Here is a 24,519-nt window from a genome sequence, read left to right as displayed (position 1 = left end):
AAAATCTACAAAGAAAATAATATTTGAAGTAAGAATTTGCTATTTAATAATGTACTTTTACAATAGGGAAATATCACATACTACGAATACCAATAAAAATATATTAAATGGATTTAGAATAATTAATTGTATTTTCGAAATCAATATGGGTATTGTGGAGAAATGTTTTCATACATAACTTTTAAAAAGAAATTCTAAAAAAATATGTCCCTAGCGACATGTTTGGCATTAATAATTGTGAATTATAATTTTTTTAATGGTTTCAAACAAAGTTAAAAATAAACATGAATTGTGACGTATTAGTTATGTGGACAATGCAATGACTGTTTTTGCGGGAATTCAAAATTATACATTTTAAAATACTTTTTATGTGACCAATAAGTAAAAAAAATTTTTTTTACTCGACAGTATTTCATAAACCCTTATTACTTTTAATTGTAAAAAAACGTAATATTTCCCTATTCTAGTTTATACACAGCTCTTCATTATTGAAATGATACATGTTGCTATTTAAAAACTTGTTTATTTAAAACGGTTTTTCAATCACACCCACAATTCATGGGTCGAATTGCAACAGTTTGTGATGAATCTTGCAAGAATCTTGAAAAAAATTGCACAGAAAATCCAGGCGTAAGAAAAATCACAAAAAAAATAAATCTTACCAGAAATAAAACCCATAACCACCTCAGTGGGGAAACCAGTTTTTTGGTCACTGCACAATCTTTCATTTAAATAATGGAGCCTTTATATTCGTCAACCCCCATATTTGTAATATTCAATAATTGTCACATTTTGATGACCATATTCCCCCATATTCGTTAGTATTTCCCGTATTCGTCTTCACTTCCACCGCTGGCATTGGCACATTGGATGCCACAAACAGACAACATTGGACAGGTTCCTTATTAAATCGAGTACTACTAAATCATCGGCAAAACAGATCCCACATTCGGAATTGGAATGAATAGTATAGGATATTTTGTTTTAATTGATAGCAACTCTTGTTCTTTACATCAACCATTCTCCTCTTTTACTTCTACCACTATGTATATCCATTCAGTACAATAAAGTTAAAGTTTGTACATTTTTGTACCATTTTTAGGAGTTGTAAACAGATTAATTGAATTTCTTATGGGAAAATATATTGTCATATTCATTAGACCCCCAGAAACAGATTGATGAGGAATATAGACGTGTTCAATAAATTTATTAAAGCAATAAAATACTTAAGACTTAAATTTTCAGTCTGCCTGTGACTGAAAAAAAACATATTGAGCATAAAGGAGACATTATGACTAGTATTGATTATTTGATAAAAACTTTAAAATGCGCATTCTTTTTTTTTTATATCAGTAAACAATAAACTATTTTAAATAACATGACATGACAATGTGTCAGAAGTTGTGGAAAAATTAAAATCTTAATTATTAATACAATATGTACAGATCATAGAATTAAGAATAGTCCAGGAGCGTAGAATCATATTTGAATACACAGGACTGTGTCCAAAAAACCCCCCACGTTGCTCCACTTTCGCCGCGCGCATGCAGGAATTCGCCACGTAATGTTACCAGATCGCGAAAAATTTAATCATAACACAAATGTAAGATATTTATATTTAAAAAAAAAAGCAATTTTTTAATTTCTCTAAAATTTTATTGTACACGCGGAAACATTGATAGACACAACAGAGCAGATAAGTAAAGGGTCATTTAATAAGAGTAATTTAATTAATGAACTTTGAACTTTAAAAACAAACAAATTTTATTTTACACAAAATTGATATTTTTATGTCATGTTAAATAATATTTTATGTTTTAAAGATAATGTAGGTCAAATTTCCACCACGGCGTTGTTTAATCCGAGAGGTCCAATTTTCATTAGATGAGCAAAGTGGCGTAAAAAAAATTGACTACCCTGGCAACGCTAAAAAAATGTCCATTTTGTTTTCTTTGATAATCTGACAGATGGAAAATAATTAAAAATTTTAGTAATGCATTTGCTACTTACACATGAAATGTGATCCCATCCTGTTTCTTTAAGATCCCAGCAGTATTTCTACACTTTAAAATGACAACACGGCATAGTTCAAATCAAATCGGGAGTTGCGTACTGAGTGACGTCTACAAAGAAACTAAGGGGTCAAAACGTAAAACTAGTCCTTTCAGAGTAGTTTAGTCGCCTTCCGTTTGATGCGCATATGCAGTTTCTGGGCTATTTATGGTTCTGGGCTACTTAATTCTATGGTAAAGATACTCAAAATAGTGAACCAATTAATTTATACACCTAAATCTACATTTAACTAATGACTGAACTAAACATTTGGTGTTGTATTATACGAGTACAATAGTATGAAGCTGTTGGGGCATCAAACAACTTCAATTATTGAATTTTGACATGAGTTTTTCTAAAGATGAAACTAACATTATTGCCGGCTCCACTTAAGCCAAATTGCTGAAAAAAAGACATTAGAATTAGTTATTTTCATTTTTTTTTTTAATATGTTCAAATTAGGACTTCTTTTTTTCATTTTGATTAAATTTATTTCATGGGATTTCCAATGAGGAAGTTCAGTGTTTATTATTTTGTTTTATCAATTTAATAGACTATCAAAGTAAGTCAAAATAAATTTGTGATTGTATTATCAGCAAGTTTTTTAAAAATATGAGATTTTGCCGCCTGTGATTTTTTTTAAAATGCTTTATTAAGTTAGTTTATAACATCTTAAGAACTAATATAAACTTTTAATAATATTACAATTTTTTTATCGAAATTTCTCAATAACATATTTCGGACGGATCCAAGATACAACTCAATGACTTCAGCACAGCAGCTGTATTGATCCCGGAATATTCTATCAAGTTGACATTCAAACTACCTAGTCCCTCCTCTGTATTTACAGCAGAATGTCTAGCTATAAGAGAAGCTCTTTATTACTCTCTATCGCTATCCGATCCCCGTATAATTATTTTCACAGATTCTTTAAGCGCAGTTAATTCCATCTCTAACAACCTGTCCAAATCTCATCAAAGCGAACTGTTATGTTCTATTAGATCTATTTTATGGAGACTGAGAGACTCCAATAGACACGTGAATATAGCTTGGATTCCAGCCCACTCTGGTATCAGGGGAAACGAGCGAGTCGACGAACTGGCAAGAGAGGCTTTGACAAGCGGTCTACCTCCTTCCTTCTTCCATTCGCAGATTTCAGACTAGCCCATTCTATTCATGAAACAATGGACTGAAAGCAGCAAAACTAAGGGTTCCTACTATAGAAGCTTGCAAAATCATATCCCTTCTCAACCCTGGTTAAAGTCTGCAAAACTGTCTAAAAGATTGGTATCCAACATTTGCAGGTTAAGAATTGGACACTGCTGCGCTAACAGTCACTTGTTTAAAATTAACGTAGTTCCGAGTCCATGGTGTGAGTGTGGCCAAGACTTAGAAACACCTGACCACATACTTTTTTGCTGCCCAATAACGGAAGGACATAAGAATTATTTTAAACTTACAAACATAAATTTTCCCAGAAATGTCGCTTCTCTCCTATCCTCACTTACCCCCGAAGTAATTCATCATATAGGAAGATTTCTGAATGAGAATGGTGTAAACTTTTAGGAGGCTTCTATTTATTTTTTTTATTTATCCTTTTGTGCATAATGTTAATAGTACATTAAAAACACCAGTCTACATCAAATAAATGGCAGTAATCATCCTTCATAGGATGAATTGCGAAAAAAAAAACATATTTTTTCAAATTTATTTGAAATATTTTGATTTTTTCTATTTCCTTTATTTCTTCAGGTAACTCATTGTACAGCTTCAATCCCTTGTACGATGAGTTTTAAGATTCTGTTTTTCTCCTCATTGGTAATCTTATCTTTTTTTTACCCCTAGTTTCACATGTATGGCATTGTTGGTTAAATTTTATTATTGTTTTTATTTTATTCATCCCTTAATTATTTTATGCATAAAAATTGCTACATTATATTTAATTTGTTGCTTTACTGTGAGCAAGCCAATTTCTCTGTGTATTCTTTCTACATTAGAATAGATATTTCTTTTGAGTATAATCCTCATCGCCTTATTTAGAAGAATTTGTATATTTTTAATTTCTCCTCCATTACATAAAAAAAGAACGGAAGAACAGTAATTTATGTGTGGACATATTATTGTTTTATATATGAGAATACTACTTTTTATATCTATTAAATTTTGTAATGTCACATAACTAGTGATGTCATAAGTTCTCTTCTGTGAATTATCCACATTTTTTTATTTATTTTTTTAAAGCAAAAATACATATTTGGGTTATAATGATATACCCAAATATTTCATTTTGAGGGCCATTTTCGACGAGTTGTAAATAACTCACTATTAGAGAATGGAATCAAGTTGGGATAGAGTGGAATTCGAACCACGGACCTTTGGTCTGTGAGTCCGAGACACTAACCACGGGACCACAACCCGATATTGGTTAGTTGGCTTCCCGGTAGCCGGAAATCTATCACAACACTAGCATTGGTTGATATCAAAGAACTAGTGACGTCGTTCAAAGAAGTCCATTTTTATTAAAATTCAAGAAACATCGCCATACAATTAAATACTCTAATTTTTACCACGTGTAAGAATTTTTTTTTGTCCAATTTCCCATAGCACTGAACTTCCTCATTGTTGTCATTTCAGATTTTGATACACGGAGGTTTTTCATAGTCTTAATACCTGAATTTTAAAAGAATAAAAAAATACCTAAATTCAAGCTTAAAATTTAATACAATTAAATACTTTACACATTGTAACATTCAGCATTTTGCCAATGTTTGAACATGCATGCTTGTCAGTTTACAGGGTATTTGAAATTTATGCAGTATAAAAGCTATGTATTGGAAAATTACCTGCAAAATGGATGGAACAAGGTTCGGTCGGAAGTGGTCCCAAGTCTTTAGTTGGTTTATGCTCTTGGTATCTTGGTTGGCAATATTTCCCAATGCGTGAGAATCTTGCAGACCCTCCCGAGAGTCGGTTGCTTCCAAGTGCTGCAACAAGTAGAAAAAAAATAACAATTTATTTATAATAATTAAAACTTTTTTTTTTTTATATCAATTTCATTTGATTTCATTATTGAGTCAACATCTTATGTGCAACACTGTTGATCTTGCAAAATATAATGTATTATATTCAACATAAAATGCTGAGTTGCTTCTTGGGTCGATGCTCTATATTTCAGGTCAAATCATTTGGCAAGTGTGTCCATGGGCTTTGTAGCTACACGAGGATTGGTAATCTAGCTTCCATATGTAAATGTTATCAACTTTACAATATCTCAATTTTAGAAATAGGGTCTAGAATTCCAACCATCGGCCGCTTAGTAGCTGCAAGATGTGCTGTAATCTTACTGTTTTATTATTATTATTATTAACTTTTTAAAAATTTCATTAATACACTAAATTTCTTTGTCAATTTTAAAAATGTGTAAATGGGGGCAAGATTTCTTACCGTCCGTGCGCTCTGTAGCTGCAAGATATGCTGTAATCAAGCTCCTATCCGTTATAATTCAAACCGATCTTAATTGGAAACGAGGAACTAGAATCCCAACCGTCGATGCGCTCTGTAGCTGCAGGATGTGGTAAGATATTTATTTATTGTACAGCGCCCTTGAGGTGATTTTCACAAAAATTGCGCTATATATATAATGTTATTTCAACTATGTTTTTGTAGACTTGAGATTTAATTGAAACTTACAGAATCCGATCCATCTCCGATACACTGACACTGCAGCATGTCGTGTGTTGTACTTTCTGTATCCAAGTTGGCAACAAACAGCTCCTTCAACTCTGAATCACAAAGTTTCAGGGTGGACTTCATGTTGTCAGGGTCTATTATCGCGTCGGACAGACCTGTCTTGAACATTTGTCGCTGGTAGATTTTCTCTTCGATAGAACCTATCAAGAAAAAAATATTGATATGATCAAAATTCAGTATACTCAACAGGAGAACAGCAAAAAAGATGAAGTTCAGTACTACGTAAAGTTGTATATAATGTTTCTTTACATGTGATTAAAATTAGAGCGTTTAAGTGTACGGCAAAGATTCTCAAAAATGTATGAAAAAATTAATAAAAATAAACTACTTTGAAACGTCACAGGTTCTAGTGCAGTAACCAATTTTTTTTCTGTAAGTTCTTTTACCGTGACATTAATTTATATCATCATATTATATCATTAAAGTATTAGAGCAAAGAGCATAAACCTAAATAAAAATAAAAGTACCTACCTGTTGATAGTAGCCGGTATATGAACACAGGCCTTCTCTGGCCGTCTCTCCACACCCTGGCCATGGCCTGGTGGTCTATGGCGGGGTTCCAGTCACTGTCGTACAAGACCAGGCGAGAGGCCCCCGGGAGGGAGAGCCCGGCGCCCCCGGCCCGGGAGCTGAGCAGCAGCACGGGAGGGCCTCCGTTGGAGTTGAACCCTTCAACTACAGACTGGCGACTGGACACTGGAGTACTACCGTCTAATCTGTAATGGACAAACAAAATAAAGCTCCAAAATATGCGACGAAAATGCAAATACACCGGAACCTCTTTATACACTGAACTTATGAACTGAAAATAAATAAATAAATACACGGTTTTAAAAATTTAATAAAAAAAATATTTTGAACACTACTTTACCTATGTGTAATAGTTATATAATTTTATTGGATGTTAAGATACGTTGTGTGGTGGGAAAACGAATTCCCACGCAGATGCGGGGCGCAAAATAGCGGGGGGCGAAGCCCTAGGGCTTCTACGATATTATTGAGCGGAGTGGACTGTAATTAAATTTAATGAAAAATAAGTGAGTAGTCACAACCCCAACAAATGAGATGGATTAGGATGCCACTAACCTTATCTTCATTCTTGATGGACTCGTCAGATCTGACTTGACACTTGCGAGCGGCACTAACACGAGGGCAGGCCCTTGTCTGGAGCTCAACACTGGTGGTTGGTGAAAACAAAGTTTCATAATGCGACACACACGTTCAATGAAACAAACGCGCGATGTGCGACACGAGGTCTTAATGTGGCGGGTGATCAAAGGATACTGAGGTGGGAAGTGAACAGTGGTTGTGGGTAAAAAGGATATAGAAGTTGTGACAATACTTGACAGTTGCATACCCACATAATTCACAACCATTGTGTTGGTTTTTTTTTCCATATGATAAGAACAAGAGAACACGTCCAAAAAAAATTACAACAAATCAGTCAATAATGTATTCTCCTTTATTATTTTATGACAAATTAGTCAATAATTCTAAGCATCTTCACCGTATATTGCTTGCTCATTTTTTGCATGAGTAATGACTACACAGCATCGTATCACACTGATGTTTTTGGGACAGTAAGAGAAATGTTAAGGGACATCATTTAAGTGATTGTTTGTTATTAATTTAAGTGGCTCTCCACCTTTGGCAGAGCAGCAGTCAACCTATCAAAACATCCAACATCAAAGCCAGGAATCGAACTCGGGACCTCCGGTGTGGTAGACGAATGCACCGACTGCAATGCTTCGAGGCGGAATAATCTTCACTCGATTTCCTATATAGGATGTCAACTTGAGGGTAGCCATTGGCTCGAAAACTCATCCAGAGTTCTGGTTTCATTTTACACGCAGAACTTTGTCCGTGACCAGGCGTGTGGGTAGGCGCCACCTAAATGCATAGTATATGGAGTGCACATTCCTGGTGAATGGTCTATGTTACAGTGTGCAAAGTGATCTTTGTTGCATGTGTAAAAATTAATTCAATAATAAGTATAATTGTTGCCAGAACACAAGAAGTTCTTATGTATTGGGTACATGGCGCACATTTTCTTAATGAGGAATTTCAGCCATACGAGAAATTAGATGCAAAAAATTGTTTCCTTGCGCGTGGTAAAAATTAGAGCATTAAATTGTCAACGGAGAGAACCTCTGATATCATAATCATCATCATCATTCTCTTTCCGCACCTAATGATGCATAGGGCACTGCAATCGCAGCGTATCTTGATCATTTTAGCTACATGAAGGTAAGATAAGATGATCAGTCTTACGCTTCAGGTACCAATCCAAGGACTATGAAATATTTTGGTGTGAAAACACCTTTTTAAATAAATATTTCATATCAACCATGTCGGGAATCGAACCCGAGACCTCTCGCATGACAGGCAAACGCGCTGACCATTACACCACGAGGCTGACATACCTCTGATGTCACATGTGGAGTAATTTCAAAAATACAAAACTCAGCACTTCAACACTTCAGAAAAAAAAAAAATTATAGCGCTGATTAAACGATAAATAAAAATAGAAAAAAACCACTGGACTTCATCATTAGAAACCATTTATATACAATTTGAAGAGTGAGCAAATTACCTTGATGATGCCACAAACATTTTACTGCATAATTCCGCAAGCACGTCCAGCATTTTAGTTGAACACGAAACAATCACCATCTTCTCTTTTTTCTGGAAAATGACTTCCTTTATCAGAGCTCGCATTACATTCAACTTTCCCGAATGTTCTTCCGTAACACATGCGATAGGAGGCAAATATTTATGCAGGGCATCAGCAATGGAAACACTGACACCGTTTAGATTGACACTCGCATCTGGCTTTTTTATCAAATGCGGGTAATTACATATTTTCTTGAGGAGAACTATTAAACTCAGCGGCGAAGCGGGAGCGAATTCTCTAGAGTTCCACCAATCGTCGATCGCGGCAAAATATAATACTTCTTGGAGCTTTGAGATCTTGCAGCAAACGACACACTCCATCTTGACGGGTAAATAATCCTTCAACAGTCCTTGAGTCCTGCGCAAAATAAATCCAGATGTGAGCAATTGTAACTGGGACGCGCAATGTTCTCCGATCGAACTGTATTCCTCGGAACAATCTGGTTGTTGAGAAACCAAGATAGGATTGACAAACTGCTCTCTGAAGTCGTTGTACGTTCCTAACACACCCGGATTCGCTATGTCTATTAACACAAAATATTCTTGCAAATCGTTTTGGATAGGCGTCCCTGTCAACAGGACTCTTTTTCTACAAGACAGGTTTTGTAAAGCTTGCGCTGCTTTGATATTGGCATTTTTTAATCTATGCGCTTCGTCGCAAATCACCAGATCGAAGTTGATACTCTCTATTTCGTCGGCGTGTTTGACAAACCGCTCGTACGATATAATCATCACTGGAAGATTGGGGCGAGCTTTGAACTCCTGGGGCTTGCGATTATTGTCTACCACAAAAGGCAGCAATCTTTCTCTACCGAGCCATTTAAGACATTCTTTCTCCCAAGTTTCACAGAGAGTGCTGGGGGTGACGACGAGCGCCCTCTTTATAACGGAACTTCCGTAAGGTCCATGTTTTAGGAGAGTCCTGCAAAAGAAAAAAGAAAATAATCAAATTTACATTTGAAGCACTAACTTTGTGGTAATTGGTTCAGAGTTTTTGGACCGAAATTGGGATTAAGCTTTTATTATTCAAAAGGTGGGAAAAGAACACATGGCGAAATACAACAGAGTGGGAAATACACATTTTAACAGATAAAGTTAGTTTGGTAATGTATCCAAAATAAAACAAGTTTATTGGATTGTAATTCTACTTTATTTTTTATATAATATATACAAAGGGTATATTGTGACGCGTTTCGTCTTGTTAGGACATTTTCAAACAAACTAACTTAAATATTTACAAAGTTTCTTTATATACTAAAAATAATTGCTATTTTATGTTTGTGGATTTCTATACAAGCCAAAATAAGTAGAGTAATTAAATTATAATTATAAATTGGATTTTATTGCCAGGGTAATCGATTTTTTTAGCTGGCATTCTATTGATGAGCTTTACTATAATATTAAACGGTATTAATTTACTTAATTACTAAATGAATATTTAATGTATATTTATTACGTTTGCCTAATAAAAGTACCTGTTTTTTTAATGGTCCAGTCAGTAAAGTATTTTTTGTGGTAAAACAACACAAAATTAACATATATTTGTGTTATGATAATATATTGTTCGCTGTCTAGCAACATTACACGGCCACTTCACGCATGCACGCAGGCGAGATGTCGTGCGGTGACTGAGATGTGGAAACTTTCGAACACAGGGTGATGTATGCAAACTTGGTTCTACGCGCCTTCTCGTTTATTATAATTCTATGCTAACAAATAAAGTAAGACAAAGATCTCGGAGTTGTGACTCCTTGTGATCTTAAATGGGAATCACATATTATCGAAATTGTCAAACGCACCAACTCCCTCTTGTACTTAAAAAGGAAAACATTCGCACACATCACCCAATATTTGTTCCTCAAAATTTATAAAACATATGTTCGTCCACTTCTGGACTAGTATGCCTACCAAAACTGGAGTCCCTATTTTAAAAAAGACAGAGTTGTTGGAGAAAGTCCAGAGAAGAGCAACTAAAATGGTAGTTTCTCTAAGAAATAAATCATACGAGGACCCCTTAAGGGAGCTCGGGTTAAGTTCACTGGAAGAACGGAGGCAGCGTGGTGATTTGATTGAAACATTCAAAATCTTAACTGAGCAATATAATGTACCCAAGTTAAAATCAATGTTCACTATAAATGAAAACCGCCATCTCAGAGGTCATTTATTGAAACCAAACACTGCTTCCTTCTCATCCAACCCCAGGAAAAACTTCCTAACAAACCGAGTTGTGGAGAAATGGAATGGCCTTCCCGAGAAAGTGATCGGTGCTAGTTCAGTTAATGTGTTCAAAAACCGCCTAGATGCACACATCAATTTACAATGTTTGATAACCACGTACACTTGATATACACGCATCAGCTTAATAGCTGCTACTGTATCATTAATAATAATAAATGGTGAATAGTTAGCAAGTATGTATACCAAATAAGAGCGATGCACTGAAGAGTCTTGCCGAGCCCCATTTCATCAGCCAGTATAGCTCCCGTGTGGTCGCTGTTGTAACCCATCACGCAGGCGAACAGGAACTTGAGACCATCTTGTTGATGTGAACGCAGACGCGATGTTAAAAACGAGTCTACCTTCACACTGCAGATTGGATGCTTGTCAATGTTGTGCTTCCACTAAAACCAATCACATGCATAGTTTTTAGTCTTAAAACATCTCTCAATTTATGTACAATATAAATCATCATTCCCTTTCCACACCTAATGGTGCATAGCTGGAGGCGCGATGCAGAAGCTTGGGTGAAGATCTATGCGACATCCCATCGGTGATAGGTAATAAAGAACTCACACGAGAGGTAGTATTATACATGATCAATATAGTGCAGGCTATTGGTAAAATAAACCAAAGTAGGGAAGAAAATGCCGAACACTCCTCTAGTGGAACGGAAGGCCTGTTGACTACTGCCAACAGGCCGGCTTCTCCTGAAGAGTTTTGAGTGGTTTCCTCTCCACATAAGCAAATGCTGAGAAGTTCCTGATTGGCCCACATTAGTATATCCCACCTGATCCCAACAGTTTAGATCAATTTAAAGAAATTTAATTGCAGAAAAATCCACTTTTGAAATATAAACCTTGTATATTATAAGCAAGGTAAATAATAAAGCAACTCCCATATAAAAAAAATATAAAAAAAATGGTGCATAGGACATTGTATAAGTACACCAACTGCAGTGTGATAGTCTCTCCGCTGAATGATTTTGAGCCAATGCAGTCAGCCAACCATTGATAAGGAAATATCACTTTTTTGTTTACATTTTTAAAGTAATAATGGTCTATGAAATACTGTCAAGTAAAGAGAATTTTTTTTTGACACTTATTGGTAGCATCAAAATATTTATAAATTTTTAGTTTTGAGTTCCCGCAAAAACGGTCATTGCATTGGCCACGCCCCTAATATGTTACGATTCATGTTTATTTTGAGCCTTCTTCCTAACCGTTCAAATTTTTATAGAACATCGTCACGAATCTTGACATCGCAATTATTATCAATGCCTTGTTTTTGCATTAGCGTTTTTCTAGTGACATATTTTTTTATAATTTCTTTTTTGAAGTTATGTATGAAAACATTTCTCCACAATACCCATATTGATTTCGAAAATACAATTAATTATTTTAAATCCATTTTATATATTTTTATCGGTATTCGTAGTATGTGATATTTGGGGAAGAGTGGAATTTGAACCAAGGACCTTTGATCTGTGAGTCCGAGACTGTACTAAGTCACATAGCTCCCTAGGTCCTCATATACAGCCATTTGTGATTTTCGTTCAACAAATCAATAGTGCATAAGGCAATGAGATTGGAGAGTTATTCTATTCATCTTATGGATAACTTAATATGTCACCATTATCGAAATATAATACCCTTACAAACACAATTTGCATTTTCAAGATTTGCAGACCTCGAGTTTGGCTTTGATTTATTATGTAATTATTTCCTTAGGACCATTAGGAAAATAAAATAAAAAACGTTTCAAACTCAATTGTTTTTATTTATGAAAATATAATGGCAAACAGAAATACTGATTATAAAAAAAAACAAAAATTACTGACAATCGATTAATATACAGAGAACGTTTTTAAAAGACGTAGAAGCATGTACTAATCTAATCATCTCCACATTCCTGAAACAAATTAATATAAATTGAAACCAAGTTGTTTTTTATGTGTTTCACCTTCTGAAACCTGAATTAAATCTGGCAGTTGTAAAAATATTTGGTAAAAGAGAATAATTGGAATATTTTTCATATTTTCTTATGGTTTATATATTATTTCCGTTAGTTAGAATATACTGATTAGGTTTTAAAGGGTATTTTTTTTTATTAGTACGGGAAATAAACAGCAGTTAATAAAATTTTATGAAATAAAAAAGTAATCATTATAATGAAAATATTTATAAAAAATTCATCAATTTAAACATATTAGGTCACAGGCCAGTTGGCATTCGACCCTAAATAATGCAAATTTAGATCTAAATAACTCCAGCATGTCTACAAACATTTGGACATACTCAAAATATTGTCAATTAAACTAACTGGTATAAGAAGTATAAAAATTGGAAAACTATTTTCAGGCGTTGCCTAGTAGGTGAATTGGTTCAGCCGGATGAATCTCGCCAACACGATAAAGGTTTCTGCTCTTTTACTTCACAAAAGCCAACAGATGGAAGAGTTGAGGAAATATGGATGTTTAAAGATAGGCATAATGATGAATGTTACAGTATGTAAAGTGGCCACTTTAACCAGTCAATGACAGGTCACAGCCCTGTAAATGCCTCGAATTCCATATTGCCTTCTCGAAAATGTTTTTCCTTTCTGTTGCAACAAATTTAGATCTAAGTAGATCTAAATAACGGAAGGAATTAGATACTCTAATGAGAGTCGAACCCTCAAATTAGAGATTATACATGTTTCAAATGTGAATGCCATTTTAGCAACCTAGTGGACATAAATAGACGCCATGGAGGAGATTGCCAGGAAATAGAAAACAAAAATCCGACATTATAATTTAATTTATTAGGGGAAAAATACAATCACAAAGTTAGTGTTCGTTTGTATTTATTAATCTCCCTCTCTCTGTTGTAACCAATTTAGATCTAAATAACTCCTTAGGGAGTAAATCTAGCCTGTCTGTAAAATTTTGGACTTACTCAAAACACTGTTAAAAAAAAAGACTTGGGTTCTTATGATTTACTAAAACATTTGAATTTGGGTAAAATTTTTAACAAGTTGTAAATAACTAGCTATTAGAAAATAGGAGTTAAGTTGTGGTAGAGCGGGGTTCGAACCTTGGACCTTTGATCCGTAAGTCCGCCACGGGATCACAATCTAGTTTGATTATTTTATTATTTTTACCTGATGAGAGCTCGGAGGCGGAGGGAGAATGAGGGGCGGCACATGCCCCACATCGGCGAGTTTACTCCCACTGGTAAAGGGACATGAGAAAGATCCGGTTCCTGATCTCTTGGCCAACTTGGTCGGTCGGTAAATCGGCTCAGGATTCTCGTTGGCTCTTTTGGCACCGTCGTTACACTCATGCACGGAGCATTGCTCTATGATTTCAATAACTTTGGATCCAACACTGCAAAAATATAATTTTTTTTTTAATAAAATAAAAATATAAACACCTTTTTTTAAAACACTTAATATTCAAAACATTTAAGTTTGTAAGTTAAAATTCTTGATGGAAGTTCATTGTAATTTATTATAGAAATAAAAGAAAAGTGATACTTTAATCCACAAATTTGGAATATCCAGTGACTGGTTTTATCGCTTTTGCGACATCTTCGAGACTGGCATCTTTATTAAAAAATGCAATGTATTTATACTAAACAGAGGTAAGGGGATAGAGAATTCAAAATTATATGAGAGTAAATTAAATTAAATTATTTTTGTCTTGAGTCTTGAGGATCATTAACAAAGTGTTTCAGGTTAGCTAATGAGTTGATATTATAATGATATACCCTGGCAAAACCAGTAGGCATAGAAAATTCTGTAAGTGGTTATTTACAAATATTTAATAACATTTAGTAAAATGTTTGACCACAAAGTTCATGATGCAATAACTTATATTTGTATTTAAGTTACTAATTAAAAATACTTGGTACACTTCACCCTCTAATGAACATTTTTGGACTGGTTCCAGTCCGGCAGTATTCTTAATCTGGAAGCCAGCGATTGGTGGTATTTTTAGTATGTTTGTTCCCGAGAAAGTGGAGTCTTGGGAACGTGAACTTCACAGGAAGATTTGATTTCAGCATTTCTGAAGCCGGGTACAGACTGTGAGACGGACTAAGACAAAGCGACATCCTTTATAACGAGAGTTAAGCAAATTAGAAAAACAATAACATACTTCATAATTTGGCCAATTTCAATATCCAAAGGTTTCAAAAGACTCTTTGTGCCCAATACGACACCGTCGTCTCCGCGAAGTGTCGCACATTTCTCTGTTACATCCAAGAATCCGTCTCCATCCCACGTTTTATGTTTCTTTGTAGAAGGTTTACCCCAAACAACTTTATATCGCGACGAGTTCGACGACAGAGGTAGGGAAGAAACCTTAATTTTTTCATCGGGAAAACAATTCATAAATTCTTCATGAATTATTGTAGATTTGGGTAAAGATTTATTTTGAATAGGCTCTGATACCGTTTCATTATCATCATTTTTTATAAGTGATAAAACACTTTGAATACTGCGTTTATGATTGGAGTTAGAAAATATACCATTGGTTATATTTTTCAATTGAGAAGGTGCTGTTGATCTTCGCATATTTTAGATTTATTTTAATGAGTACTCTTAATAAATTATTAAGTTATAATTTTTGCCTTTTCCTATTTTTTTCCACTTTAAAAATTAATAATAAGTTACTAAATTGTCATTTTTGACAGCTTGAAATAATTTGTAAACACGTAGTTTTGTGGCGGGAATATTTTCCGCGCTGCAACAAGTAAGAACTATTCATAAACTTTTTCTATTTTACTTTCTAATGAAGTTGCCATCTTACTTAATCAACGAATCAAAATAATACAGTCGTCAAAACTCGCATCTGATTGGTAGAATCAAATTAATGGAGGCAGATTAAAAATTTTAACAACAAATGTTCAATGTACGATAGATTGTATGAACCAGATAATTTAGTCTATGGTCGCGTCATATTTTGTGATTACGTTTCGTCTGATAAGCTATGAAGCTATGGATTGTTTCTGAAATGTGATAAATTGTTTGGAAAAAAAAATCTTTATTTTGAGTAAGTAATTTAACAAATTTACGAAGATTGAAAATCATCGGATGTTATGTTATTTACAAATATGTATTTCATGGATATTAAGATATTAATATAATCTCTCGGACAGCATTGTTTACATATTTACATTGAATTTTTTTCTAGCTCTCAACTCGCTCTTACATTCATGAATTTCCTAGTAAATACGTATATTTAACGAAGTATTCCTAGGTGATTATCATAATATTTAGTTTGTCTTTCTTTTAGGTCTTCCAAACTCTTTACATCAATTGTCAAAATGGAAGAAGCGGTAAATGCGATAAGTGTCGAAAATGGTGAACACCTAAAAACATTTTCATCTGGCGGTGATGATAAATTAGATAGTGATTTCGAAATTATTGTACCCAAGTGTGAAACGGAATCTTCGCCGCACCCACCGAGCAAAGTTACAGCCGCGGAGGAAACGAGAGCTAATGGTGATTCTTGTAAACAATATCAAGGACAGGTGTCTGAAAATACCGATGTGTCCGCACACCCCGCCGAGGAAAACTGGCTCGCGGCTTCACAGGGCAGCGAGAATACATCTTCAACAGTCGAAGATAATATTCAACAAGACAACCCTGAAACAGTCGATTCCAATGCCCCTAGTTTTCCACTGGAACAACACTCGGAAGGAATCAATTCAAACATTAGTGGTACGGACGTAAATTCGCAAGAAGTGTTGAATATTGAAGACCAACATCGATTGGAACCCGGCGATGTGATTATTAACATGGAGAATGAACTCGATTCGAATTTACAGCCTAGTTGTAATTCTAGTGACGAGATTACGGACAATATTGTTATTGTACCGGATACTAAACTAGAGAGTCTCGAGTCCGAGCTGTCTCTGCTGACCGGGGACGAGGGGCCGCCTCCCGCCGTGGCGGACGGGCCCCTTGAGAATGAGTTCATCATCAGCGAGCTCTCTGTCATCCACGGAGAAGCGGTGAGTGCGCCTGTATCTAACGGGAGCAACATCGACGAATTGTCGTTCGTCACTCTCAGTCCCGAGGAAATACTCAAGAATGTGTTGGTCAGTTCCAACCAGGATTCCAAAGGAGCGTCCGCGTTGCGGAAGTTAGAGGCGACTTCTAAAGTGATCATTTCGGAACAGGAGCCCGCGTTGAATAATTCGCAGCTTCTCGCCATTCTAGAAGACGATAATGAATCCCCCCGAATTCCTACTCCGAAGGAAGAAATGAAATGGAAGGATTCCCCCGCCAGGAAGTCCCGCAAGGGGTTATTGATAGATCCGGTACTCGAAAAAACCTTGGCACTTAAACAACTTAAAGAACTTCCAACGAGAAGGTCGCCTAGCGTGAAGAAGAAAAAGATAGTCGATGTGAAAATTCCTAAAGTGTCGCCGACTTCCGGAAAACTGCCGCGCGGCGCTGCGGCCAAGAAACCGCCAACGCCCCCTCATAAAGATACGGTCGAGGTATCCCCCGCCGAGGTGTGCGACGTTATAAGGAAAGACCTGCCCATCAAGACTTACAGCAAAGTGCAGGAAATCAGCAGCATTTCCAACCTTATCAGCGACTGGAGCGACGACGATGGGAAGCAGGAAACCCAACAACATCAGCTCAACAACAACACTCCGGAAGTAGTGACCGCTAACAACACTCCTCTCACTGGGAATATTACTCCCGTCCCCAGCACCGGGAATTTCGTGGAGCCCACTCCGCGGAGGGTATCCAGAGTAATAAAGAAGAAAGTCATTTACGATCCGGATAATCCGGACTCTTATAAATTCGCCAGCAGTATTATTAGAAAGGAAACTCCCACTAAAAAAGTTTCGGCAGTGCAAGATGAGAATACCGCAGATAATAAAACTCCCAAACCCGACGCTAAAATGAAATCCAAAGCTCTCGTCCCGTCTGAAGAAGATTCGAAACCAGCGGAAGAAGCGACTTCCAAAAGACTTTCTGTGTCACCGGTCGGTAAAAAGAAAGTTCTGAACACTTCGTCCTCCAAAAAAAGGAAATTAACCGAAGTGGATCGCCTGCTGATGGACGAGGGGGCGGTCAATATGATCTACCAATTAGAAAGAAGTAACAATAACTCCGACGTACCTGAATTAGCTCTTAAACCAAATAAGAAATCCTTGATATCAATTTCAAAGGAAAAGAGAGCTTTGGTTTCCAAAGCAAAAATTATTAAGCAAGCGGTGATGAGTCAAAGCAACGATAGTGTAAAAGTATTTCGCGCTAGAAAAGAGAACAAGGCAGTCAGTAATGTGGAAACCGCTTCGCAGAAAGCGGCCGGTCTGAGGAGCAGCATGCAATCGCCATCTCTCAGTGAAATGTCGGCAGCCGGGATCGGAGTTAGTGAATCTAAAATAATTAGACGGCATTCTTCCTCTTCTTTCTCCAGCGGGGGCCTCTCTCCTCGTCCCCAGTCACCCATACTGGAGTCTTCTGTCCGCGCTGGAAGAAGAACCCACGCGCTACTCGATGGTTCTCTCAACCTGGAAAACGATTCTGGAATCCAGAGCTCCACCCCGCTGACTCTCGCGGAAATTCGTAAGAGGAAAATTTTACAGGGTTCGAAGAAGGAAAAAGTCACCGATAGCATGACGATTGCGGCTGTGAAACAGAAGAAGTTGAAGAGAATCAAGAAATTAGACATTGGGAATGCTATGGATTGTTCACCCAAAGCGGGGCTTGGAAAATTGAGCAGTTTCACCCAGCTGACCATAGATGTGTCAGATAACATTGCTCATATTGTTGTGAGGCCGACCAATAACTCGGAAGAGCTGTACGACCTTCAGGTAAGCCATAAATACCTAACTTACTTGTGTCAATTATTACATTTCTTTGAAAACTCACGCCTTATATTTCTTCTTGGCCTCGTAGAGTTAGGGGTGCGTTATTATTATTTTTGTAATATATGTGTATTTGTATGAGTATTATTAGTAAAATAAATTTAAAAAATATCTGGTTAAAAACAATGTATATATTATATTAAATACTAACTTGTATATATTATATTACTAACACATGTTTAAATATGTGAAAAAACAAAAAACTCGACACTGGCCAGAACACCCGAGTTGAGAGGTGAAAAGGCCATGAAAAAACGAAGAAGAAGAAGAAGTTATATATTTATTTTATTATAATGAATAACCACAAAGTTAGTGCTTCAAATATGTATTTTATATTTTGTAATTTTTTTTTTTATTAGTTGTCGGCCTCGTGGTATAATGGTCAGCACGTTTGCCTACCACGCAAGAGGTCTCTGTTCGAATCTTGACATTGTTGATATGAAATATTTATTTAAAAAGGTGTTTACACTAGAATATTTCATAGTCCCTAGACTGGTACCTGAAGCGTAAGACTGATCATCTTACCTTCATGTAATAAAAATGATCAAGATACGCTACGATTGGTTTACCAATGCAGTGCCCTATGCACCATTAGGTGCGGAAAGGGAATGATGATGAGTTTTTAAAAAAAGCTGTATTTGTAGGTTCTCTCCGAGTTGACAGAGGCGGTACGAGTATCGGGTTCGGCGGGAGCCGTGCTCCTCACGTCAGGGGAAGGGGCCCTGTGCGGGGGGCTCGACCTCCGGGGGCTCCTGCAGCCCACCCTGGACCAGCAGAGAGCCAGCGCTGACCAGTTACTGGACACGTTTCGGTAAGAATGTTTAAATATATGAGGTATATCTAGAAAGTAATCCCAAGTTAAAGAAAACATGTTCATTTTTGTGAGAAAATCTTTTGACATTAAATTGTTTTTCTGCATGACTTCCACCATTTTGTAGGCACACGTCATAGCCCGGCACGACATTTTGTATACCCTCTCCATAAAAGGGTGCCACTCTTTGAATAAAAGGGCCCACTTTGTTCATCGTCGTGCACATTATCACGACCTTCATTGAACTGTCTCACTCATCTCCCTACCATTGAAAAGCTTCACCTGTTCTCCGTTCCCCTTACAGATTTGTCGACTGATTTAATGTTCTTCGCATTAAGGAAACGAATTTCAGTTATCGATTTGAATCGATTCGAATTCTCGTACAGAATTATCTATTCTAACAAGCGGTGGGATTTTCATTAATTTTTATTTGGCATTTCGAACATGCACCACGAAGTGTACACATCAGTCAGCTAACTCTTGATGGCGTTAACTCCTGCTCAATAGACCAGAATAAGTACAACGCATGCGGGAAACTGCGATCGCAGCGCTGCAATGACATGATAATAATTTAATGCCTTGTTGCTTGCAGAGAACTGATGGTGTCAGTGTGCGAGTGCCGCGCGGCTGTTGTGTGCGGGGTGGGGGGTGCTTGCGCAGGACCCGGGGTGGCGCTGCTCACACTGTGCGACCTCGCACTGGCCTCTGACCGCGCCACCTTCTGCGTGTCCCCGCGCCCCCGCCGCGCCCTGCCGCCCGAGGGGGCTGCCCTGCTGGCACGTCCCCATGCCCTGCCCCCCCAAGTGGTAATTATCGAATTTCTTTTTTAAAATTAATATATAGATAGAATGAATAAGTATTGGAGCGAAAATTGATAATTTTGGAGTAAGGTGTTTGTTGCACGCTGACAATACAGTTCTTCTGGCAAGCAGCTAGGTGGATTTGCAATAAATAGGCTGATGTATGCCCAGAGAGCGAATTGGTAATGAACGAAAGCAAGTCAAAAGTGATGGTATTTGAAAGGGGAAGTGAGGTTACTGATTGCATAATAAATGTAAACAAAGAATAGAAGGGAAGCGTGTTTTCAGGAGATGGAAGAGTAGAAAAAGATGTTTAAAGGAGAGTGAATGCGGGCAGCAAAATTTTCTTCAGTCTTCACTGACTTCAATTGATTGGACATGATCAATTCGCTGAAATTATTACAAAACTTTTTAAAGGCCTTAAAATTCTTTTTAGAAGTCACCAGATCTGTATATCTAACAGGACAGATAGTAGCGAGAAGCTCCATTCGATAATCATAGTGAGGGAAAAGGGGACAAGACCTCAGGATGTGTTCGGAAGACTGATTAGGATATCCGCAGCAGCAAAAAGGGGAATCAACAATATTAAAAACAAATAATTTGTCATTAAATTTACCATGACCTGATAAAAACTGTGTAGTCTAGTGATCGGGGATAACCCGAGAAGATTTTAAGCGCTGACAGATTGAAGGAAAAAAAAGAAAGGTAACCCTCCCTAAAGATTTCCATCGTGATTGCCAAGCATCGAGAAGAGCATTTAAAGATTTTTTTTAAATATTTGACTGAGACATTCCTTCGGTTGGAAGTAGCTGGACGCCACCAATGACAGAGGAACGCTGTCTTGAACAGAACTCTCAGAACCCTGGACAAGTGTTTTCGGTTCGACGGCTACTTTCAGGTTTAAAAATAGAGGAGATGAATCACCTCAACGTGCAGTAGTTTGTGCGTTTACGTACCACACTCAATGTTCCAGTTTCCTGGCTGGGCCAATCTGAAATATTTGTTTGTAAGGTGATTTTATACTGCAATGCAACCTTACACCTTCTGTGTTAAACTATGTTAAAAATGATACCAATCCAGTGCCCTATGCGAGAGTGCAGATAGGAAAATTATGATGACTAGCAAGAACGTTATTGAATTGAAAGATTGTAATTTTACAATGTGACATTTAAACAGTGTATAGTTACAAATTAGAGCAAAATAATGTATATTAATAATATTTTGTGATTTTTACAACATGTTTTGACATTTCAAAATTAATTTCATTGGAGTTGTGAGCGACACAGCGTTTCGAAGGTGCTATGCCGAATGAGCTTTAAATGACAATTTTTTTAAACAAAAATGAGCCTATTTACTTAACGGATAGAGGTCAAATTCCTATCCGCCAATTTAGTCGATTGTTTAACATAGAGCGGATTCATTAATATTTTTTTTTTTCAACAATGTTTTGAGTATGTCTGAATGCTTGCAGACTGGCTGGATTTCCTCCCTAGGAAGTTATTCATGCGAAACCTTTATCATGTGATACGATAAAGATTTAAGTTCATTTACTTCACAAAAGTCAACAGATGGAAGAGTTGAGGAAATGTGGATGTTCAAACATAGGCAAATGGTGAATTTTACACAGTGTGTAAAGTGGCTACTTAAACCAGCCAGCGACAGGTCATAAGCTCTGTAAATGCCTAGACTTCCATATTCCCTTCTCTCTGTTGCAACAAATTCAATTATTTTTTTAATTATTTCATTTATCAATAGACAGGTAAACACACGAAACAATACACCATGGAGACTAATCTCCACTCGATATTTTTTAGCAAAATTTTCACCCGCGAGTAGAAACTAAATAAATAAAACCAAAAAAGAAAAATAATAAATTAGTATCTACCCATCCTAATTTTACCGGACCGAGTGGATTGGCATGATACGTGTGAAACGGACCCGTACATGACGGACATAATCAATCATTTTTAGAATAATAATATAAAATATAGCGTCAAATTTGTATGCTACTTATTGCTTATTGATTATATATATTATTCCAGGCAAGAGACCTCGTGATGTCTGGCCGTAAGCTGACTGCCTCCGAAGCTCTTCAGAGAGGGATGGTGGCGCGGACCCTGTGGCCGGACAGGTTCCTGGAGGAGGTTCGCTCCATCGCTGCGGATCTGGCGCTCCATCCTTCTCAGGTAACTTTCCTCTCCGCTTAAATGAGTTGTTTTACCTGCTTTTATTTTTCAGTTTTGATGCACGCAGCGGCGCGGGGTACCGTTTTTATGTCTACATAATTTTCGCCTTTTTGACACATCCATTGAATTTTGAAATTTTTAAACGTAAACTTGTGGTCATGAAAAACGTAAAAAATGATAATCATAGGGAATATTTTTACGAAAATGTATGAAGGAAATTTCGACATAAAAATGTAAAATTTAGGAACCTAAAATGAGGTTTTACTGTATTTTTTTCTAATGTATAAAACAAAAATGTCACTAAAAATTGATCTCAATGTGTCATTTTAACTGTATTCTTCATCCGCCTGGACACAGCGAAAGCAATAATATGAATGATTTTTCAGAGTTTCGGCGTGATTAAAAGTGTTCTCCGCCGCGGCGAAGTGAAGTCGATTACCGCCGCCCTCCAGCACGAGAGCCGTCGCCTCGTGGACTTGTGGTGCACTCCCGACGGACAGGACACGATACGACACCTCCACTCCCACCTCTGACCGGGTGGCATGTACCTCCGTATATCACTCACGCCCCTACCTAAGTGAATTATTTTTAAATATTCCGTTTTCAAAAAAAAAAAAACATTCAAACGACTGCATTTTAAATTATACTTATCGATCGTCAAACACCTTGAATGTAAGTCATAAGGAATCTCGCAAACTTCATTCCGTGCACAAGTTCGCCTGATTGGAAGATCTATTTAAAAATAGTATTTATTTGTTTCATTATTAAGTACCTATCCGTATTAGTCCAAATATAATTTTTATTATATTAAAATAACAATATGTTAATAACTTACCAAATATAGGGTACATGTCTGAAACGGGCTTATTAATAAATAGCAGAGCAAAACTAACAATTAAAACTCTATTTTTTATTATTAAAATATGTTTTCAATTAATGCAAAATATAGTTTTACATACAATCAAAGAAAAACGAACAAAAATGCCTACTTTTTTTTTTTTTTTTTAAACTCCTTGAACATACAAAAATAATCTGATTGCACGAATCGTTGCGTTTTGGCTTACACCACACTCATGGAAATTCCGTAGCAAATCTTCCGCTGTTGATTGCCAATAACATTGGATTGATTTACTGTTATTATATATTACGGATGTTGTTTCATCGGCAGACCTTCGGCGTCTGTGCCGCGTGGGATGTGCCACATTCGGTGGATAGTCCGGATTGACTGTATAAGGCATATCAGGTTCCGTAGTAGACTGATAATCCGCCACGGAATATGTAGTGTGGCTGCTCGTTCGGTTGCGGGTTTACTGCGATGAAATTTCCGCTGAGTGTTGCGATTTTGCAAGCCTTTACCGAGCCTTTTGCTGTTTGTATGCCAGCCGAGACCCCATATTTATTTCTTACAATTTATTAGACAAGGAGCCAGTTTTGTTAGTTTTAAATATTCCATTCCATAGAACTGATTTGGGAGAGCAAAATGCCATTAACCCTCCCTCCCCGGTGATGTGTAGCTAGTACACATTGCGTCTAATAACTATAATATCTTTATAAATATAATCGGCGGCCTCCGTGGTGTAGTGGTCAAGACGCTTGACTTACGCACGGAAGGTTCCAGGTTCGATTCCCGGTGAGAACACAAACATTAAAATGTGATTTTTCTCAAGCCTGGGTGCTCTGTGATGTAATTCACCACTGTAATTAGGCCTCCTGGCCTGTTGTGGTGCAAAAAAAATGTAAAAAAAATAAAAAAATAATCAATATTCGGTTTAGATTTTCAGTATTCCTCCATTACACATTTATGTATCGACTGAAATAATTTGTTATTAAATAATAAGTAATTATTAGGCACAAAAAAAGCATTTTATCGGAAATCGGGAATAAATTACAAATATCATCAAAAATATACTGGCAGTATACCAATGTTTCGCATTGTTGTGTATGAAGAAAATAGTAAAGAATTTATGCCCGTCGCAGTCAGTCACGTAGTCCAGTACTAGCTACTTAGTAGCTCTCAGGAAGTTGGCACCCAATGGTGATACCCAATGGTTTTTTCATGTTTTCTGCAGTTAAATTTGAAATATTATCATCTTTGAATTAAATTATAAAGCCATTCTCTATAAATATTCTATTTTTCCCTTTTTAAATCTCTT

At 36.6% G+C, this 24,519-nt stretch overlaps 2 protein-coding genes across 2 annotated transcripts; one reads left to right on the top strand and one right to left on the bottom strand.

The window, feature by feature from the left end:
- Window positions 1-1,634: 1,634 nt before the first annotated feature.
- LOC148278365 (DNA repair and recombination protein RAD54B-like) lies at window positions 1,635-15,373 on the bottom strand. Its single transcript, XM_088231519.1, has 8 exons — window positions 14,831-15,373; window positions 13,834-14,059; window positions 10,897-11,096; window positions 8,396-9,397; window positions 6,274-6,518; window positions 5,743-5,942; window positions 4,896-5,036; window positions 1,635-2,454 (listed from the first exon to the last, which is right to left on the bottom strand). Exons 1-8 carry the CDS (start codon window positions 15,247-15,249, stop codon window positions 2,383-2,385), a joined length of 2,505 nt encoding a protein of 834 aa, XP_088087645.1. The 5' UTR covers window positions 15,250-15,373; the 3' UTR covers window positions 1,635-2,382.
- Window positions 15,374-15,645: 272 nt separating this feature from the next.
- LOC148278364 (uncharacterized) lies at window positions 15,646-24,120 on the top strand. The gene is made up of 6 exons (XM_088231493.1): window positions 15,646-15,727; window positions 15,971-18,515; window positions 19,214-19,380; window positions 19,973-20,186; window positions 22,223-22,366; window positions 22,753-24,120. Exons 2-6 carry the CDS (start codon window positions 16,002-16,004, stop codon window positions 22,897-22,899), a joined length of 3,186 nt encoding a protein of 1,061 aa, XP_088087619.1. The 5' UTR covers window positions 15,646-15,727; window positions 15,971-16,001; the 3' UTR covers window positions 22,900-24,120.
- The last annotated feature ends 399 nt before the right edge of the window (window positions 24,121-24,519 follow it).

Source organism: Micrasema longulum, unplaced genomic scaffold, assembly GCF_059751315.1.
Source record: "Micrasema longulum isolate JH-2025_06_02 unplaced genomic scaffold, ASM5975131v1 h1tg000888l, whole genome shotgun sequence".
Lineage (NCBI taxonomy): Eukaryota > Metazoa > Arthropoda > Insecta > Trichoptera > Brachycentridae > Micrasema > Micrasema longulum.
Note: the sequence above shows the minus strand (reverse complement) of the source record. Positions and strands in the feature narration are given on the sequence as shown.

Coding starts and splice junctions, on each gene's coding strand:
- LOC148278365 (XM_088231519.1), bottom strand. CDS start 15,249: ATGCGAAGATCAACAGCACCTTCTCAATTGAAAAATATAACCAATGGT. Junction 14,060..14,830: donor GAAATTGGCCAAATTATGAA/GTATGTTATTGT, acceptor ATATTTTTGCAG/TGTTGGATCCAAAGTTATTG. Junction 9,398..10,896: donor CAGTGCATCGCTCTTATTTG/GTATACATACTT, acceptor TTTCTTTTGCAG/GACTCTCCTAAAACATGGAC.
- LOC148278364 (XM_088231493.1), top strand. CDS start 16,002: ATGGAAGAAGCGGTAAATGCGATAAGTGTCGAAAATGGTGAACACCTA. Junction 18,516..19,213: donor AAGAGCTGTACGACCTTCAG/GTAAGCCATAAA, acceptor CTGTATTTGTAG/GTTCTCTCCGAGTTGACAGA. Junction 19,381..19,972: donor CAGTTACTGGACACGTTTCG/GTAAGAATGTTT, acceptor TGTTGCTTGCAG/AGAACTGATGGTGTCAGTGT.